The sequence below is a fragment of the Stegostoma tigrinum genome, chromosome 33, assembly GCF_030684315.1.
Source record: "Stegostoma tigrinum isolate sSteTig4 chromosome 33, sSteTig4.hap1, whole genome shotgun sequence".
Classification (NCBI taxonomy): Eukaryota; Metazoa; Chordata; class Chondrichthyes; order Orectolobiformes; family Stegostomatidae; genus Stegostoma; species Stegostoma tigrinum.
This window is the reverse complement of record NC_081386.1, coordinates 18,334,678-18,356,857: the sequence shown is the minus strand read 5'-3', so window position 1 is coordinate 18,356,857 and position 22,180 is coordinate 18,334,678. Positions and strand designations below refer to the sequence as shown.

The window sequence follows — 22,180 nt, the reverse complement described above, 5'->3', positions numbered from 1 at the left end:
CCAGCTCAAGGATACCTTCAATTTCAGATTTCCAGAATGTTGCAATCCACAATCTACATATGAAAGCATCATATCTTCTGAGCACCATAAATTCATAAATAATGTAAAAAGAATATGAAGCACCTTGCAAAATATTTCTACTGGGAATGGAAAAGTCCACAATGCGTACCTGTGCAGGATATTTGCCACTTCAATGTGATGTCACTCTGGAATACATGGCACTTTCAGGATAATTTGTGATGGTCCAAGTGACATTGTCTTTCCCTCAGTAATATACCAAGTGTGATAGGATCATTAACCCCAATGATAGCAACTATGTGAGATTAACTCAGCGTGCCCAGATATGAACAAATCAGTACATTGATACCACAGTGTGGAGCTGGAGGAACACAGCAGGCCAGGCAGCATCAGAGAAGCAGGCAAGTTGATGTTTTGGGTCAGGACCCTTCTTCAGAACATCCTTTCTGAAAAAGGGTCCCGACGCGAAATGTCAACTTTCCTGCTCCTCTGATGCTGCCTGGCCTGCTGAGTTTCTACAGCTCCACACTGTGTTGTCTCTGACTACAACAGCTGCAGTTCTTACAATCTCTAAATCAGTACATTGACAGGGTTTACAAAAACTTCATACATCCCTCCCCCAGCAGAATCCTCAAGGATTTGTCTAGCTAGTCTTGAAATTCCACTGAGTAATGATGGAACCGTTAATTGCCACAGGATAAATGTGCAGTGCAGCTTTCGGTTGGTAGTGTTCTGCATGATCTGACACTGACAGTGAATCACATCCTGAAACAAGAGAAGCCAACCTGTGCACGTTGTTTGTAGTCTCCTCGGGAGGATCTCATTCAAAGGCACTCATTGCCCGAGTAAGGGACTAAGCACAAGTAAGTGGAGGCCAGCTGAAAGCTACTTTTCTGTGCTTACTGAGTGATCCCACCATACCTTCCCTCATTTGTAACCAAACCCAACCCCTCCAAAATCACTTACCTATGGCCTTGGTCACTCTGTGATCTTGGGCCTCCAATAAATGTATTTCCTCCAGCAGCCTCAATCCCCCAAAGAGCACTGCTGAGCAGAAGATAATGCCTCTGATTGGTCAACAGTTCTGAGCAGGTGGGTCTTTCTGCCCTTAGGGTCTTGATCTTCAGGATAGCACAGCAATAGCCTATAATTTGGAACATTAGCCCCTTTGGAGACAATATGGATTTCTCACTGGCTCTCCAGCCAGTGGCCAAGAGACTCCATCACCTCCACAAAATTCCTTACTCAGACCAACTACTGCAAATAGAAAATTTAGACTCACGTCGCAAGACAACTGAGTGCAATGATATTAAAATAATGTCCAGATTCTCCAGTGTCCAAATGATCAGAGACCAGACAGCCCCTGCTACAGATCGCCTCAGAAGTCCCACACTGACTTGCCAGGAAGTTGAACTCCTCATTGGCAATTCTTCTGCTCCATGGACCATATGGAAAATATCCTAATTCTGAATTAGAGTTAGAGAATTTAGACAGTTTTACTTACCTGGATAGTTACCCATGGAATATTAAACAAGAACAAACTCAAGTCCAGTTCCTGTCTATGTATGCTATTGTCCCTGTTCACTCACAAAAGATCCCTGACTCATCTATTGATCCCAACTAACCACACCTCTGACCTGGCCTACTGCAACTACTCCATTATGGCACATCCTCCCCCTGTCACAACCACCACCCTACCCACCCCTCACTCATTCCTACTTAGATAGCATTCTCCCACTGATGGCCTACCTCTCTGGCCCTGCCCTCAGAAACAGCTGGAGAAACTCCGTAGATCCAACAGCATCTGGAGAGAAAACAGAGTTATGGTTTCAGATCCAGCTCTGGACCTGAAATGTTAAATCTGCTTTCTCTTCATAGATGCTGCCAGACATGGTGAATTTCTCCCGAAGTTTCGATGATCCACTTCAACCCGCTCCGTTGTCCCCAACATTACTGATACCAGTCTCCAGTTAATGAATTCACTCCATGTTATATCAAGAAAAGGTTGGAGACACTAGATACTGAAAAGTCTATGGGCCGTGACAACTTTCAGGCAGAGTACTGAAGACTTGTGCTCCAGAGCCTGCTGCTCCCCTTGTTAGTCTATACCAGTACAGTTTACAACATTGGCATCTAGATAGCAATGTGAAAAGTTGCCCAGGTATCTCCTGTACACAAAAAGCAGGACAAATACAACCCAGACAATTATGACCCCATCAGTTAACTCAGTAAGGTGATGGAAGGTGTCAAATGTAAATTAATAAATGTTCAGATTTTGTTTCAGATTTCCAGCATCTGCAGTTTTGTTTCTTTTTAGTTTTTATTCCTCTTAAAAAAAACTATCCTCTATAGTTTTCAAAGAAGTGTGTAGATATTTGAACCTCATTTGAAAGATCCCTCAGAAAAACTGGAGGAAGTTAAACTTGTAAGATTTTTTTGTCTGATCAGGATCAGAATTAGTGCTTCCAATCCTGACTAGACGATCTGGGCCAATGCTTTGTGTCTACATTTTTACCTCTTTCATATCCAATTTGTCTATTTCCATCTTGATTGTTTCCTGATGTTCCAATCCATTTAAACAGTTAGCTTGGCTTAGAAGAAAACTCAACAAATCTACTCCAATTCCAGTAACTGGTTTGAGTGATGGGAATTGGTATTAGTGAATACTTAATCATGTTTCACAATGCATAATGCAGTGAGATTAACATTTAAGCTAAAGTGCCTTAAGAATAATGGCCAAGAATTTGCAAAGCCTTTGACTGTAAATGTCAGCGTTAACACTCATTAACCTGCTGAAGCTGACCGCAACTTCAGAACTTAGTGCAAACACGTATGAGCCCAAAAAGCCTGGTGATGCAATCTTGACATTTTGTCAGCGCCTCAGCCTAGGTTACACTGTTAACTACCCTTCGCACCCAAAACCGGTGTGCAAGCCACGCAACACTCTGAACCAACAATAAGAGGTATCAGCTAATATTACACAAACTTTCATTTTTCTACTCCGTTAGTGTTAGATATGCCATATAGGGTTTAGCCCAGTTTAGTGAGGTGTAAGAGAGTTTTAAATGGTGACTGAACAACGTACTGTTGCTGGACAAGCAATCTGTCCCAGAAGAAATCAAACTGTAACATGTTATTGAGTGTCTTCATTTTGGTCAATCATTAGATTTTTTGAACATGCTTTTAAAAATTAAGCATTTTTCATGTGTCACCTTCTACCTTCATCCTGTGTATATAACCCAGTCTCTATAACTATATAATTTCTTTTTTGATAACTGATTACTTGTGCTTTATATTTCCTGGATAGCTCTTCATGGAAATTCTTTTATAGTGACTGGCTGCTTGGACAGCATGACTGTAGCTCAATGTTGTGAATTTCATCAAACTATGCGTAAATTAATTAAACATCAGGAGGGGTCAATCAGAGAAGCTCTCAGCGCAGTCCCTTTGAGAGCAGCAATGCTCTTGCTTTGTTGCTGACTGCAAAATTTGGGTCATTATTTCTCTACTAGCATTATTTTGCAAGGGTTCTTTTTTTTCTTGTACCTTCACTTGCATCTGCACACATATGATGTTCTCAAACGCATTTTTATTCCTTCTTTCTTTTAGGACTCCTTGCACTGTTCACTGCTTCCTAACCTGTTCACAGACTCTATTGTTTTGACTACTAAGTCATGAGAGTGCCCTGGAGCAACTTGCTCTTCAGTTTTTTTCCCTCTCTCCACATGGGGAAGTACTTAATGTACAGTCACTTTCTGTCAGTGCTGCCAAGATCAAAAATTTCCTTCGCTGGGAATCACCAGTCTCAACTCACATTCCGCTATGCTACCACATTGCTGTCACATGGCACAAATTCAAATTAGCCTCCTTGGCACTGCATGCGTATGAATGTCAGGAGCTCCCAGAGACTGGCTAAATTCACTAGCAGCGATTTAAGTACAGTATTTTTCTCAGAATTATTTTTAAAAATCCCTTTTTGTCATTTCTAATAGGACCAGAACAGTCAGGGTGAACGTATGGAAGGTTTACAACAGTAATTGTGATCTTTAAAGTAACATGACAACATTTTCTCCTCCTGGCAGCATTCAAAGTAGGCGTGCACAACAAAAGAAGAAACATTATGTTTATGTAGTTTTTCAACATGTATCAGATGTCACGCATACAGTCCATCTGAAATAAAGTTCTAGGCCGAAACTGGGGTATTGGTGAAGCCACAAATAGAATTCGGTGTTCAGCTTTGCTCCCCATATTTAAGAAAGGATACATTGGCATTGGAAGCCATTTGAAAGACATTCAACAGGCTTGATTCCTGAGATGAAGGGGTTGACAAAAGTTTAGGTTTCTATTTATTAGAATTTAGGAGAATGAGGGGTGAACTTATTGAAACTTAGAACATTTTAAGAGGGTTTGATAGGATAGACATTAAGATGATGTTTCCACTAATGGGGGAATTTTGAACTACAGGAACAAAGTTACAGAATAAGTGGACACTCATTTAAAACTGAGATGCAAAGAAATTTCTTCTGTGAGGACAGTGAACTTCTGGAATTCGCTATCAGAGGAAGTCGTGGAGGTTCGACTACTAGAAATACTTTAAGAGAAGGCAGATAAAATTTTCAAATATTGAAGAATTGAGGGCTATGAGGAGCTGAACGAAAGAGGAGTTGAGGTCTGTGGCAGGTCAGCCATGATTCTACATAATGGCAGAGCAGGCTTAACAGCTGACTGGCCTTCCACTGTTCCCTTTTTAATGTTATGTTCTTGGGAAGAAAGGAAATAAAAACAGCCATAAAGAAAATGGGAGTCAAAAGTCAGAATATGCATCATTTAAATAACTTTGGTTAGGATGCTTTTACAAGAAAATCAGGCTTCTCATTTCAACCTAAAGAACGGTGAAACTCTGTATCCAGTGTTTGATTGCTGGTAATTAGATTTGAGGCCTTTAAAGAACACAGCTTCAAGAGTCAAAATAATAAACTGTACTTAGCAAGGCATGGTGCTCACAGCTGAAATAAGCAACACAATATGCATCTGCTTGTAAGTTTCTATGCTTATGACAAATTCCACCTGCCCGTAAACACTATTTGATGTTTCTCATCATGCATTAATGTTGATATTTAAATTTTAAAAATAATACAGCAATATTTATTCTACAATTTCAGTCAACAGCTATGACCCACTATTATGCAGTCACATATCTTGGCCACAAGGTGGTAATGATGAACAGGACCTGCAACCTCTCCCAATGGTGCTTCCTGACTCTACCCCGTTATCCCTGTCTTTGCAGTTTCTTCCAACCTTGTCTCTACTCTTGCACAGGCTGCTGTCCTTGTGCACATCATTCTCGTACCTTTGGCTCCTTCAACCCATTTTGCAGCTTTGCCATTCAGTACGCACTAATTCTTTATATCTCCTTTGTACTGCCATTCCTCTCCATTTCCCTCCCAACGTTAGTTCTGGTTTTCAGTTTATAATCTCGTAACTCAGGTTGGTCTTCATGCACTTGTCACTCAGCAAAAACCTCTGCCCAGGATCTTTTTTACTTGATCATTTTTCAAATAGACATAGTCAGAAATCACACAACACCAGGTTATAGTCCGACAGCTTTATTTGAAAACACAAGCTTTCGGACCGTCAGTATTTCTTCGGGTCTTGAGTCTGAAGAAGGACTGAGGCTTCAAAAGCTTGTGTTTTCAAATAAAGCTGTCAGATTATAACCTGGTGTCATGTGATTTCCGAAATGCAGCACAGTGGCTCAGTGGTTAGCACTTCTGCCTCACAATGCCAGGGACCTGGGTACGATTCCACGCCTGGGCGACTGTCTGTGTGGAGTTTGCACGTCCTCCTTGGTGTCTGTATGGGTTTCCTCCAACTGCTCTGGTTTCTTCCCACAGTCCAAAGATGAGCAGGCTAGGTGCATTGGCTATGCTAAATTGTCTGTAGTGTTCAGGGATGTGTAGATTAGGTGGGTTATGGGGGGATGGGTCTGAGTGGGATGCTCTGAGAGTCGGTATGGACTTGTTGGGCTGTAGGACCTGTACGGATTTTATGAAGTTTATTAGCGGCTCTCTCTACACCCCTTCTGCCACCTTTAATCATTTCTGCACATTAACACCCAGGTCTCACTAATCCTGCACACCTTTTACAATACTAGCCTTTATATTATACCGTCTCCCCATGTTCTTATGTTCTTTGTATCAAATGATACACCTCACACTTCCCTGCATTGAACTTCAGCTGCCCCCTAACTTCCCAAGCCACCAATATGCCAAGATCCTTCAGAAGTTCTATACTGTCCTCCTCAGTTTACAATTGTCCCACGTTTTGGTTTGTCTGCAAACTTTGAAATTACCTCCCAGCCCAAAATTGGATTGTTTATATATATATTAGGAAAAGCAAGGGTCCCAATGACAACCCTGGAGGACGTCCAATACAAACCTCTCGGCCCAAAAATACTAACCATTACTCTATACTTCGGCCAATTTTGTAACATGTTGATACCATTCATTTTATTCCACGACCAACAACTTTCCCCACAAGTCTGTTGTATGGCACAGTGAAACACATTCTCGAAATCCATCCATACATCAACAGACTCCCCCTCTCAAACTCTACCTGTTAACTCTTCAACAAACTCCACCAAGTTAGTTAGATATAATTTTCTCTTAACACATCTTCTAAATCATTCCACAAATTTTCATAATACTATTAAAATTATCCCAAATAATTGTTTTTAGAAATGTTAAACTGACTGAAACAAGAACAGAGGTTGCTGGAAAAGCTCAGCAGGTCTGGCATCATCTGTGTACAGAAATCAGAATTAGCATTTCGGGTCCAGTGACCCTTCCACTGAGGAACTGCCAGATCTGTTGAGCTTTTCCAGCAACCTCTGTTTTTGTTTCTGATTTCCAGCATCTGCAATGCTTTCAGGTAAACTGACTGGTCTATAAGTTCTCCAATCCTCCCACACCATGCACCCCCCGCCTCCAAGTCTAGGGACAATGGAAAGATTATGGCTAATGTCTCTGCAATTTCCATCCTCACGTTCCACAAGGATGTATCTCATCCGATCCTTGTGTGTCTTCAACTTTAAATACCAACAACGTACCAAATACTTCTTCCTTATCAATTTTAAAGCTTTCCAGTGATGGAGTTTCCTCCTCTGTAACTACATACTGGGCAGCATTTAATTCATTTGTCAAAATTATCAGAAGTATTTATTTAACAGCTCAACCATCATTTTTGAATCAAGTGTAAATCCCTTTTTTGGTGCCTAATCAGCCCTATTCCGCCTTTTGCCACCCTTTTCAGTGTTTAATGTTGACTTTGGAATTCCCTTTTATGCTAGCTTTCAGTCTTTTTTCATAACGCCTCTTTGCTCTTATATGTTCTTTTTCACATCCTTTCAAAACCTTTTGCATACCCCTTGATTCTTTTTTGATTCTCTCCTGTGACATGAGCGTGGCTGGCCAGCATTTACTGCCCCTCCCTATTTGCCATTGAGAAAATGGTGATGACCTCCATCAACCACAATCATCTTCATATGAAGAAACCAACTGATTTATGATCTATCTCCTTTGTCATCCAGGGAGTTCTGGAATTATTTCTCCCATCTTCCTCTTTTGAGAAATTAACCCTTGCTGTGCAAACATCCATTACTTGGCAGACAACTATATTTTAGTGATAGTGAATGGGTGTACATTTTTGGCATGTTTAAAAAATTTAGATGTGGAAAGACAAACAAATATAAGTTACACACCAAGTCACTGTTACCTCATGTAAAAAACTGCCCACAAATTTCATTGAGAAGAACTACTTAAATGATCAGCTGGTCGTTTTCCTTTCTGGTAACAATGATTTAGCTAAGAATGTTGATCAAGACATTCCAACAATTTCCTGTTTTCACTGTGTGTATAAAGTCCACTGGAAAATATAGCATTTTAATATCACATATAAATATTAAAGAACTAACAATGCACCATTCCTTCAGTAAATTACCAAAGAAAGGAAGTGGACAATTTTAAAAGATTTGTGATAATGATCTTGTCTTAAAGTTTGATTTTGAAACTTAACGTTTATTATTTTAAATTTAATTTACAAGCAGAATGGCAACAAACAGATTCCTTTTTGATTGCTAGATAACAAAGTGTGGAGTTGGATGAACACAGAAGGCCAAGCAGCATCTTAGGAGCACAAAAGCTGATGTTTCGGGCCTAGACCCTTCATCAGCATTTTTCTGATGAAGGGTCTAGGCCTGAAATGTCAGCTTTTGTGCTCCTAAGATGCTGCTTGGCCTGCTGTGTTCATCCAGCTCCACACTTTGTTATCTCAGATTCTCCAGTGTCTGCAGTTCCCATTATCTTGATCCTTTTTGATTGCTGTTCTTTTATGTTCGATGCTGTTTTATAAATTACAAAATTTTGACAGATATATCCCACACATCCACAGCAACCATGCATCATGCTCTGTTGTACATTGTAGGGATCTACAGCACAGAAAAAGGCCCTGCTGCCCCTGCATCTGCACTGATTAAACCAATCACCGAACTATTCTAACGCCATTTTCCAGTACTTGGCCCATAGCCTTTCATACCTTGGCATTGCCAGTGTACATCTAAATACACCTTAAATGTTATGAGGCCTCTACCACCCTTATAGGCAGTGAGTTCTAGATTCCTAACACCCTCTGGGTGAACATGTGTCTTCCTCGCACCTCCTCTAAGCCTCCTGCCCCTTTCCTTAAATCTATTCACCTTGGTCACCAGACATCAGGAAAAAGGAAAACAAACTTACTTTTGTTGCAAGTCGACATTCCACAACTCTGATATTGTAATGGGCTGTTGCAGCTTTATTCATTTCTATGCAACTGTTCGCGATCACAAACACAGCTCCTTTTGGAAGTTTTACGTTGATGGTGCGAAGTGGGTTGAATTCAATCAACTTGGCCTGTGAAAAATAAAGTGGCAAATTATACAGATGAATTGGGTGAATTGTCTGGCAAATAGATTCAGGGCACCCAGAATAGGAATCCAAAGTTATGGACTCCGCAAAATTATGTATGCCTCTAATGTAGTAATTTTGTTTGCTTAATGGTTGCTTTGACCCCCATTCACTCAGGTGGCAACTTGAGTGCAAAGTAAATAATTGATTTATCACTAGGCATTTCCCAGTTGGTTGGTAGCAAAAGATGGTTAAGTTGGTTACAAGCAAAAAAACATTCAAAATTATAGGATAATTCCATAAAGATGTTTAAAATTGTGAAAGGATGTGTTAGAGAAGATCAAAAGAGACCACTTCCATTAAGGGACAGTCTCTAATATAGATGCAGAGATAAAATATTAAATACAAGCGATTTAAGAGAGCAGGAGAAATTTCCTTTCTTCACAGATTATATTGAGGTTGGGAAATGTCAGTGATTGAAACAGGGAACAAATTGACATTTTATATACAGGTTAGGTATAGGTGGTGGAAGGGAAAGAAGTAAGGGATATAAAATGAGTACAATTTGATGGAATGAGAATCATTGCTTGTATAGAGTATTGACTGTGCAACAAATTATTTGTTGTGATTCGTTTATACCTCCATTTAAATACAAGCAACCTCAGCACCCATGAGATACAGCAGAGTTACCACTGCTCTTTGTTTTCTGGTTGTGCTTCCTGGAAATTGTACGCATATTGATGTGAAAACAAGATTGAGTTCAGCCGTAATGTCCTCTTCAGTCAAACAGCCTCCCACACACACAACAGGCTCACATAAAAAGAATACATATTTGAATTAGGTATGGGATGGAATCACCTCCACAGATTAAGTCAACATCATCCGTGGAAAGAAAGAACGTTTTGGAGCCAATTTTCACCACAGAAAGCTTCTCCGTTGCAGTGAAAATGGCAGAAGACATGAGAAATCCTATGTCCCACCTCTGAACCCAACATTTGCCATTGTTGTAGGGGTGGTCCAAAGGTTGTGCATGAGCATTTTAGGAAGGCTGCCTCCATTTCAGCCAGGTATTAAAGTCACTGCTGTCTGGATTTAAAGTAAGAGCAGGTCTGTTCTCAGGCTATTTCTTTTGGATAGCCTGCGTGCCCCTTTGGAGATGTGAGGTATTCATGTGAATATGCCCCAAGAAACTTTGGAGGGAGTTCAGTTATAATTTCAGGGTGGGAGTGAATCAGATGCTCTTTGGATTGGAAGCCATGATAAAGGTTGCGAGTAAAACAGAACATAGAACAATAGAAAATTACAGTGCAGGACAAGCCCTTCGGCCCTCGATGTTACGCTGACCTGTGAAACCAATCTGGAGCCCATCTAACTTACACTATTCCATTATCAGCCACATGTTTATCCAATGACCATTTAAAGTTGGTGAGTCTACCACTGTTGCAGGCAGGGCATTCCAGGCCCTTACTACTCTGAGTAAAGAACCTACCTCTGAAGTCTGTCCTATATCTATCACCCCGCAATTTAAAGCTATGTCTCCTCGTGCTAGCCATCACCATCTGAGGAAAAAGGCTCTCATTGTCCACCCTATCTAATCCTCTGATCATCTTATATTTCTCTATTAAGTCGCCTCTTAACCTTCTTCTCTCTAATGAAAACAGCCTCAAGTCCCTCAGCCTTTCCTCATAAGACCTTCCCTCCATACCAGGCACCATCCTGGTAAATCTCCTCTGCACCCTTTCCAAAGCTTCCACATCCTTCATATAATGCGTCGACGAGACTGTACGCAATACTCTGAGTGTGGCTGCACCAGAGTTTCGTGCAGCTGCAACATGACCTCATGGCTCCGAAACTCAATTCCTCTACCAATTAAACCCAACACACCATACACCTTCTTAACAACTCTATCAACCTGTGGCAACTTTCAGGGATCTATGCACATGGACACCGAGGTATCTCTCTCATCCACCATACCAAGAATCTTATTATTAGCCCAGTACTCTGTATTCCTGTTGCTCCTTCCAAAGTGAATCACTTCACACTTTTCCGCATTAAACTCCACTTGCCACTTCTCAGCCCAGCTCTGCAGCCTTCCTATGACCGTCTATAACCTAATATCCATCCGCACTATCCACAACCCCACCAACTTTAGTGTCATCCGCAAATTTACTAACCCATCCTTTGACGCCCTCATCCAGGTCATTTATAAAAATGACAAACAGCAGTGGCCCCAAAACAGATCCTTGTGGTACACCAATAGTAATTGAACTCCAGGATGAACATTTCCCATCAATCACCACTCTCTGTCTTCTTACAGCTAGCCAATTTCTGATCCAAACCACTAAATCACCCTCAATTCCATGCCTCCGTATTTTCTGCAATAGCCTACCGTGGGGAACCTTATCAAATGCTTTACTGAAATCCATATACACATCAGCTGCTTTACCCTCATCCACCTGTTTGGCCACCTTCTCAAAGAACTCAACAAGGTCTGTGAGGCACAACCTACCCTTCACAAAACCGTGTTGACTATCCCTACTCAAATTATTCCTTTCTAGGTGATTATAAATCCTATCTCTTATAATCTTCTCCAACACTTTACCCACAACCGAAGTAAGGCTCACAGTTCATTAATACCAGGGTTGTTTCTACTCCCCTTCTTGAACAAGGGGACAACATTTGCTATCCTCCAGTCTTCTGGCACTATTCCTGTAGACAATGACGACATAAAGATCAAAGCCAAGGGCTCTGCAACCTCCTCCCTAGCTTCCCAAGAATCCTAGGATAAATCCCACCTGGCCCAGGAGACTTATCTATTTTAACACTTTCCAGAATTGCTAACACCTCCTCCTTATGAACCTCAATCCCGTCTAGTCTAATAGCCTGTATCTCAGTATTCTCCTCGACAACATTGTCTTTTTCCTGTGTGAATACTGACAAAAAATATTCATTTAGCACCTCTCCTATGTCTTCGGACTCCACGCACAACTTCCCACTACTGTCCCTGACTGGCCCTAATCTTACCCTAGTCATTCTTTTATTCCTGACATAACTATAGAAAGCTTTAGGGTTTTCGTTGATCCTACCTGCCAAAGGCTTCTCATGTCCCCTCCTGGCTCTTTTTAGCTCTCTCTTTAGATCCTTCCTGTAACTCTCAAGTGCTCTAACTGAGCCTTCATGCCTCATCTTTACATAAGCCTCCTTCTTCCTCTTGACAAGAGATTCAACTTCTTTAGTAAACCATGGTTCCCTCACATACTTATCAAGGACACGCAATAGCTGTTCCATGAACAAGCTCCACATTTCAATTGTGCCCAGCCCTTGCAGTTTCCTTCCCCATTCTGTGCATCCTAAATCTTGCCTAATCACCTCATAATTGCCTTTCCCCCAGCTATAACTCTTTCCCTCAGTATATACCTACCCTTTCCATCGCTAAAGTAAACATAACCGAATTGTGGTCACTATCACCAAAGTGCTCACCTACCTCCAAATCTAACACCTGGCCTGGTTCATTACCCAATTACCAAATCCAATGTGGACTCACCTCTTGTTAGCCTATCTACAAACTGTGTCAGGAAACCCTCCTGCACACATTGGACAAAATCTGACCCATCTAAAGTACTCGAACTATAGCTTTTCCAGTCAATATTTGGGAAGTTAAAGTCTCCCATAACAACTACTCTGTTACTTTCACTCCTATCCAGAATCATCTTTGCAATCCTTTCCTCTACATCTCTGGAACTTTTTGGAGGCCTACAGAAAACTTGACCTCTCTTTTCCTGTTTCTAACCTCAGCCCATACTACGTCAGTAGATAAGTCCTCATCAAATGTCCTTTCTGCCACCGTAAAACTGTCCTTAACTAACAATGCCACACCTCTCCCTCTTTTACCACCTTCCCTGATCTTACTGAAACATCTGAAACCTGCAACAACCATTCCTGTCCCTGCTCTATCCATATCTCTGAAATGGCCACAACATCGAAGTCCCAGGTACCAAGCCATGCTGCAAGTTCACCCACCTTATTCTGGATGTTCCTGGTGTTGAAGTAGACCCATTTCAAACCAATAAACCCACTGAAACTGTCCAATCTGCTGAGAGCTGTCAAGTGTGTCAATAAGCATTGACCTTTCAAGAACTGTTAACACCTGTCAAAGGTTGTTTTTATGAATGACCGCTCAATAAAACGTAGTCTGCACTATCGAATTTTTTAAGTGATTGGGCTCCATTTCTTTTCTGTTTGCATGGACACTGGTGTACACAAGGTGGGAAAGTGTGGTGGATGGAAATAAGCACTAAATTTGCACCACAGTATAACAGGCAATAGGGTGGGAAAAAGACTTTATATGGCATAGGTTGGCATACATGGGAAAAGAGATGAGTAGAATGATTAGGATGTAAGGGGTGAGGGCTTATGGAATTTATAAATTTTATTCTTTTATTTTAATTTTTGAACACAGTGCTTGAGCACTAAGGCAGGCCTTCTTCCAGTCTGCCTCAGGAACTGGCAGGTCCTCAGCTACTCCTGTGTCACTTGGTCTGACTTCCAATGCAGGCCAGCTCACTACAGCAGACTGAAATTGTGATGTGTGGGAGGCCATTTTTAAAGGTCGGGTTCACAGAACTAGAATTCTCAAAGCTGGGGCCCCGAGTGTGGGACTTTGTGCAGAGCTGGGAAAAATATGTTTACGTTTTCCATATGTCTCTATTCTTCTGAATTTAAGTAAAAACGTTAGAAAAGAATCAGGTCTATTATGAGTACCTGCGATGAATAGTGTAACATTTACACTTGACCCAACATTCCACTCCATGTGATTTACATTGTATGTTTGAAGATCTTGCACTGCCTGATTCTCAACAAAAACATAAAAGAGAAACACTGTGATTGCTAGGGCCTCAGACAATGTTATTGCCAACTGCAGCAAAATTTGCCACGTTTGGTAGATAATAACTTGTTAGCAGTAGCATTCCTACTGAGAATAACTCTGTTGCGTCCCTACTGAGCATGAAATTATATATCGCTCAATCATTATTAATATTGCAATTATGATTAAAAATACTGCTGCCAATTCTGTTCATATCAACATTACTGTATTTCAGCATAAAGTGTATTCAGAAAATATGCTGTCCCATTTACGAATACTGCACACTACAAAAGACCTATTGACAAATAAAAGAGATCAAATGCAATTTTATACAAATATATGAAGTTCTTAAAAATATAGTTTTAAAATTACACTTTGCCCAACAGGAAATTACTGTGAAGTTCTCATAAATGGACCAAAACTTAATACAAGCTATCCTATAATGGACATTATTCTATCTATTCAAGCACGCTCTGCATACATAGAATTTTCTTTTTATAGATTCCTTACTGTGTAGGAGCAGGCCATTTGACCCGTCAAAAACACACCAACCCTCCAAACAGCATCCCACCCAAACCTACCCATCTACCCTATCCCAGTAACCCTGCATTCCCCACGGCCAATCCACCTAGCCCGCATATCTTTGGGCTGTGGGAGGAAACCCACATAGACACAAACTCGACACAGACAGTTGCCCAAGGCTGGAATTGAACCCGGGTCCCTGGTGCTGTGCCACCATCCCACTCCTGTCCTTCAAAATTCATCAAGGAAAACTCTAGATATCTACCCCTGTTCAACACTAATCAGGCACTCTCACTAAATGTCATTTACTGTCCATTCAGAATAGAAAGTCTTTCTGAGTATTTGGTTACTTTGGTCTGTGCTTTGCAAATAAAGGAAATGGGTCGATGAAACAAAAAGGGCAATTGAGTATTTAATTCCTGTGTTGTCCTCTTGGAATACACACATGGCATCATCATCATCAAATATTCTAATATTTCAAATACTCATTTTCAAATTAGACACAAACATTGTCAGTGACAAGCATTAAGTATTAAACCTATAAGTTTCTCTACAAGCTATATACTACTCTGACTTGGAACTATTCACTCTTACTGAGTCCAAATCTTAGAATGCCTTTGCAAACAACATCAAGTGTCTCTGCACCCAAGGACTGTTGTGGTTTAGGCAACTCTCCAACACCTTCTTCACAGCAAGTAGAGATGGTAATAACCAACAACACCCATTTTTCATGCTCAAATTAAAACAAGGCCTGAAGGGATACCTGCAGAAATTTAACCATCATTGTTCTAACCAGAGCACTCATCTCAACCTTTCTTACTGTAAAAGCTATATTTCAATACAACTGGATAAACATTTATTAACTTGAGCACTAGCCTTTCTTCAAAGTCTTCTTATATATAGACCTCTATCATAAGTATCCTTCCACTATGCAGCTGTAAAGCAAGAGTTCAAATTCACGAGCTTTCATTAACTTTTCAAAGAAATCCCGTAGAATAAAAGACGTGTCTATTACTCCCCATAAAGTTTTGTTATTTAGATTGTGTTATGACATTATGGTTCCAAATGAAGTAACTCAAACTGTTAAGTTCCCTGGTGAAGAGGGATGAACTTGCTCCCCTTTATTCACTCACCCATACCAGTTGACTACAACAAAGTTAATTTATAAAGCAGAGATGACGGGAACTGCAGATGCTGGAGATTCCAAGATAATAAAATGTGAGGCTGGACGAACACAGCAGGCCAAGCAGCATCTTGGGAGCACAAAAGCTGACGTTTCGGGCCTAGACCCTTCATCAGAGAGGGTGGTTTGATGAAGGGTCTAGGCCCGAAACGTCAGCTTTTGTGCTCCCGAGATGCTGCTTGGCCTGCTGTGTTCGTCCAGCCTCACATTTTATTATCTTAATTTATAAAGCATCCCTTTCCTTGAGGATACCTTTCTCCCTGATCAAAATAAACTTATTTTTAAGAGAAGCCAATTTAACCAGACTTTGTTGAATTATCATAAAGTCAGTTTATTAATTAAGAAATGTGAAAAGCAACAGTAACAGAAAACACAGATTTGAAATAAATGGAGATGAAAGTTGAGAAAATAAATATGTAGATCAATTGCTGAATTACTTGCGAAAAGAAGTAGTTGCTGCTATTAAAGTAGAGGTACTGGCAGCATTGACATTAGTGGTTGAACATTCAGTTTCAAAAGTCTTGGTTTTTGTAGGCTGATTACAGCTCCTCCATCCTGATTCCTCCTCATAACAGACAGTGAGAGGGTCTTCCTTTACATACAACATAGGGATAACTAGGGACTATTTTTTGACTACAAATTTTATAGCAAGCTAATGGTCAAACCCAGGAAAGTACACACGACTGCATTCAGTCCCACTAGTCCACTCCAGGAGATTAAAAACTAGCTTCTTAAAGCCTTTTTTTCCGTAAATTCTTGGCTGTCTGCTAAGAAGGGTGAGATGGTCACCGGCTTCATTACTTCTTCTTAAATCTCTCCCTGTTTGAAGTTTCCCTGACAGTTTACCAGTGAAATATTCCATTGACTTCCCACAAGCCTTTGTCAGACAGTCACTGGATTTAAAGCCACAATTCTTCTGTAGCCATCCTTCTTTTAAGTAGTACAGATTTTGGAATTAAAAGTTTAAAATGTGCAAAGACTCTGACCAGTCATTGATTGCTTGCTACATAATACTTCAAGGATTTGCCCACTGCAGTTATTGGGTATAATGAGTTTTTGACTTGCCAGATGCTTCTAATAAAAATATACTTCATTGTTCAATTCCAAGATATTATTATAAGTATGGCTTGTTTCTCCTTTCATTCCCTAGGGGATTTTAAGAAGCTTTCTCTTGCAAATGTCTAGTTCACAGTTAATGTATTTTAGTACACAATTTTTAGTTCCAGGAATTAAACTTTAACAGTAGAAAATGGAACACATACAAATTAAGCACCCTTACTTAAAATGTTGGGTTCATGTTGCTTTCAGAGCTAACAGCTGGGAAGGTAAGGTCATTAACATGTAGAGCCTTTGTGATTTCAAGATAACCTAAACCAAATGGCAGTTTAGAAGGCTGCCTTTTTTTTAAACACATAGAGTCAAAAATAGAAGAGGTGGAGCTATAAAGATAGTAGGTGGTTTTCTTAGCTGTGTGAGGGTCTTCAAAGCTTGCAATAATGCCTGTCCATAAAGTTGGAGCTAAGAAAGCACCAAAGGTCAGATATAATGAATGAAACCTTTGAAGAGCAGGTGTGCATGCTGGAATGGATAGAGATAGAGGAAGCTGATGTGCTGAAAATTTTGTCAAACATTAAGATTGACAAGTCGCCAGGCCCAGACCAGATTTGTCCTCGGCTGCTTTGGGAAGCGAGAAATGCAATTGCTTCGCCACTTGCGAAGATCTTTGCATCCTCGCTCTCCACTGGAGTCGTACCTGAGGACTGGAGAGAGGCAAATGTAATTCCTCTCTTCAAGAAAGGAAATAGGGAAATCCCCGGCAATTATAGACCAGTAAGTCTCACGTCTGTCATCTGCAAGGTGTTAGAAAGGATTCTGAGGGATAAGATTTATGACCATCTGGAAGAGCATGGCTTGATCAAATACGGTCAACACGGCTTTGTAAGGGGTAGGTCATGCCTTACAAACCTTATCGAGTTTTTTGAGGATGTGACTAGAAAAGTTGATGAGGGTCAAGCTGTGGATGTGGTGTATATGGACTTCAGTAAGGCATTTGATAAGGTTCCCCATGGTAGGCTCATTCAGAAGGTCAGGAGGAATGGGATACAGGGGAACTTAGCTGCTTGGATACAAAATTGGCTGGCCAACAGAAGACAGCGAGTGGTAGTAGAAGGAAAATATTCTGCCTGGAAGTCAGTGGTGAGTGGGGTTCCACAGGGCTCTGTCCTTGGGGCTCTACTGTTTGTAATTTTTATTAATGACTTGGATGAGGGGATTGAAGGATGGGTCAGCAAGTTTGCAGACGACACAAAGGTCGGAGGTGTCGTTGACAGTGTAGAGGGCTGTTGTAGGCTGCAGCGGGACATTGGCAGGATGCAGAGATGGGCTGAGAGGTGGCAGATGGAGTTCAACCTGGATAAATGCGAGGTGATGCATTTTGGAAGGTCGAATTTGAAAGCTGAGTACAGGATTAAGGATAGGATTCTTGGCAGCGTGGAGGAACAGAGGGATCTTGGTGTGCAGATACATAGATCCCTTAAAATGGCCACCCAAGTGGACAGGGTTGTTAAGAAAGCATATGGTGTATTGGCTTTCATTAACAGGGGGATTGAGTTTAAGAGTCGTGAGATCTTGTTGCAGCTCTATAAAAAACTTTGGTTAGACCGCACTTGGAATACTGCGTCCAGTTCTGGGCGCCCTATTATAGGAAAGATGTGGATGCTTTGGAGAGGGTTCAGAGGAAGTTTACCAGGATGCTGCCTGGACTGGAGGGCTTATCTTATGAAGAGAGGTTGACTGAGCTCGGTCTCTTTTCATTGGAGAAAAGGAGGAGGAGAGGGGACCTAATTGAGGTATACAAGATAATGAGAGGCATAGATAGAGTTGATAGCCAGAGACTATTTCCCAGGGCAGAAATGGCTAGCACGAGGGGTCATAGTTTTAAGCTGGTTGGTGGAAAGTATAGAGGGGATGTCAGAGGCAGGTTCTTTACGCAGAGAGTTGTGAGAGCATGGAATGCGTTGCCAGCTGCAGTTGTGGAAGCAAGGTCATTGGGGTCATTTAAGAGACTGCTGGACATGTATATGGTCACAGAAATTTGAGGGTGCATACATGAGGATCAATGGTCGGCACAACATTGTGGGCTGAAGGGCCTGTTCTGTGCTGTACTGTTCTATGTTCTATGTTCTAAAGGGCAGCCTGGGAAATACACTGTAAATGAGATCGGTGGAATTTAAGGTTTTTGGTTTCAATTTGCCTGGGGATGTGTTTGCTGGGACAGTTTCATTTCAAAGCAGGGAATATTGAAGCAACAAAAATATACGAACTCTAACACCAAGGGCTGTTGTCTTATGGCCTAACTTGTTGTGAGGTACCTTGTCTAATGCCTTCTGGAAATCCAAATACAACACAACACATCTACTGGTTACTGTCTATCTACTTTGGTTGAGACTTCCTCAAAAAAACCCTCAAATTACTCAGACATAATTTCCCTTTCATGAAGATATGTCGATTCTGCCTGATTAGATTATGACTTTCCAAATGTTCTTCCAGTACTTCCTTAATAATTGATTCCACTACTTTTCCAACAATAGTTGTCAGGCTAATTAGCCTATACCCCTCCCTACCTCCCCACCTAAACTCTCTCCACCTATCTTCTTTTCTCTCCATCTTCGGTCCGCCTCCCCCTCTCCCCCTATTTATTCCAGAACCCTCACCCCATCCCCCTCTCTGATGAAGGGTCTAGGCCTGAAACGTCAGCTTTTGTGCTCCTGAGATGCTGCTGGGCCTGCTGTGTTCATCCAGCCTCACATTTTGTTATCTTAGCCTATAGTTACCTGCTTTTTGCCTCCTTTCCTTCTCAGAATGTTGGCAGTTTTTCAAGCCTCTAGTACATCTCCAGAATCCAAGAATTTTTGGAGAAATATAACCAATGCATAGCTCTCTTTGATTACTTCATTTTCATCTTTTGAATGACATAGTTCAATGCACTTGTAAAAATCGTGAAACTATTGAATTTTTAACTTTTAAAAATTATGTTCAATTTCCTCTTTTTAATGTGAAATAAAAATAATATCTGAAAACAATATCTTCAGTATTAGACGTAGAGCATGGCAGCCACTTCACAGAAGTGATGACATTTCCAAAAATTTCAAATTTACAAATCACACACCATTCCTTTCTCTGCGAGGAATGAAATCGACTGGTCCATACCCCCACCTTCAGTGCCAATGTACCGCTCACACTTTGCACAGATCTCTGCAATTTCCACCTATAAATAAATTGAGAAGAAATGTTAAATGTGGTCTACAAATCATCTGGATTCATACAAGAATCACTGGTCTAATTGAAAAAAAAATTACCACCACCCACAAACTCCTCTCCAAGTTATATGCCATCATGACCTGGATCTAGATCTCAAGTTCTTTCATTATCATTAGGCCAAAACCCTGAAATTTCTTTCCAAACAGCACCATGAATGTAGCTGCACCAAATTAAATGCAGCTACTGAAGACAGCACACCACCTTCTCAAAGGCATTTAAGAATGGGAAACAAATATCTTGCCAATGATTATCATAGAATCCCTACAGTGTGGAAGCAGGCCGTTCAGCCCTTCATGTCCACACCAAACCTCCAAAGAGCATCCTACCCAGACCCATCCCATCCCTGCAACCCCTCAATTTCCATGGCTAATCCACCTAACCTGCACATCTTTCGACCGAAGAGGGGCAGAGGGACCAGAGCACCCCAAGGAAATGCATGTAGATGCAGGGAGAGTGTGCAAACTCCACACAGACAGTCACCCAAGGATGAAATTGAACCCAGGACCCTGGTGCTGTAAGACAGTGCTAAACACAGAGCCACCATACCACCCACATGTTCACATTGCATGAAAAAAATAGAAAAAACTGATTGATGCATGTCACACTTGTACTTCAGTCCCAACTCAATGATTGTTTCTCATTAAACCATCCCCAAGGCCTGCATTTGTTTTTCTCACAAGTTGAATAATTTTCACAGTTGATTTTAAAAACAAATTGTAAGTGAACATAATGATGTTGTAAAAATCGAAAGAGCTGCAGATGCTGTAAATCAGGAACAAGAACAAAGTTGCTAGAAAAGCTCAGCAGGTCCGGCAGCATCTGTGAAGAATAAATCAGAGTTAACGTTTCGGCTCCGGTGACCATTCTTCTGAGGAAGGGTCACCTGACCCGAAACATGAACTCTGATATTTTTTTCTTTACAGAAGATGCCAGACCTGATGAGCTTTTCTTGCAACTTTGTTTTTGTTCCTGATAATGATGTTGTATTAGGAATTAATCAAACACTGCAACATGCACAATCTTGTATGGAACATATTGAGACAGTCCCAATCCTCTCCCTGATTGTTTTGGATACATAATCATAACTCAAAAAAGTCAAAATTTTAGAATTAGTGGGATTGCTATCTGTAACTGGGATGGAAATATAAAATACAGAAAATGGATGCACAAAGTGGCACAGCAGCTCAGTGGTTAGCACTGCAGCCTCACAGCGCCAGGGACACAGGTTCGATTCCACCCTTGGGCGACTGTCTGTATGGAGTTTGCACATTCTCCCCATATCTGTGTGGGTTTCCTCCGGTTTCCCCCCACAGTCCGAAGATGTGTAAGTTAGGTGGATCAGCCATGCTGGATCACCCATAGTGTCCAGGGATCTGTAGGTTAGCCATGAGAAATGTAGGGTTACAGCAATGGGCTGGGTATTGGTGGGATGTTCGTCGGTGTGGAGTTATATTGGGCCAAACAGCTTGTTTCCACACTGTAGGGGTTCTATGGAAAGCGGAAAAGCCCTTTTCACTTTTTAATCAGTGACACACTCCACTTCCATTCAAACTAAAAAATAGTTTTAAAACCAAATTACAAATATGTTTATTTCAGAGAAGGCTGAAAATCTCCAGGGCCTGTTACAAAATGGAAGCTTGCATAACATGGACACGAAAACAGAGAAAATTCTGCCACAATTGGGGAGGTTGAGGGCAGGGTTTGTTTTTTCATCCACGGGATGTAAGCAATGTTGGAACAACATTTATTGTACATTTCTAGTTGTCCCTTGAGAAGATGGGTAATAAGCTGCCTTTGTGAGCCTGTACAGCCCATTTGGTAAAGGTAAGCCCAACAAAACACTGTTCTTGAGGGAGTTCCAGGATTTTGACCCACTGACACTGAAGATACAGTGATATATTTCCATGTCAGGACAGAGAGTACTGTGCAGGGGAACCTGCAAGTGAGTGGTTTACTTCTGTATCTGCTGCCTTGGTCCTTCTGGACGGGAGTGAGGGTGCTGTCTAAGGAGCCTCCATGAACTTATGCATCGGTGAAGGAAGAAGTGAATGTCTGTGGATGTGGTGTTGGAGTTGCACTTATTCAGGCAAAAAAGCAGTAAGTCCATAATATTTTTGACTTGTATCTTACAAACAAAAAATGAGCAAGAAAACCAGGATTAAGAAGCAAAATATGTTCAAAATTTAGGAAGAGAAATAACAAAGTAAACGTAGTATTGAAAACTGCAAAGTGCCAAGACAAAAGGAGAGTAAAGATTGAAACGACACACAAAATAGCCTGAAAGTACAGGAAAATAATTGATGGATAGATTATTAAAATCAACTACAAGGAGAA

At 41.0% G+C, this 22,180-nt stretch overlaps 1 protein-coding gene across 1 annotated transcript in view; it reads right to left on the bottom strand.

Annotated features, from left to right (window-relative positions):
* The window catches only part of galk2 (galactokinase 2), a 134,475-nt gene that overhangs the window by 36,389 nt on the left and 75,906 nt on the right, over window positions 1-22,180 (bottom strand). The window contains exons 6-7 of the mRNA XM_048562961.2: window positions 19,695-19,793; window positions 8,811-8,963 (exon numbers count right to left, since the gene is read on the bottom strand). Coding sequence (XP_048418918.1) covers window positions 8,811-8,963; window positions 19,695-19,793 — 252 coding nt within the window. The remainder of the gene's footprint in view (window positions 1-8,810; window positions 8,964-19,694; window positions 19,794-22,180) is intronic.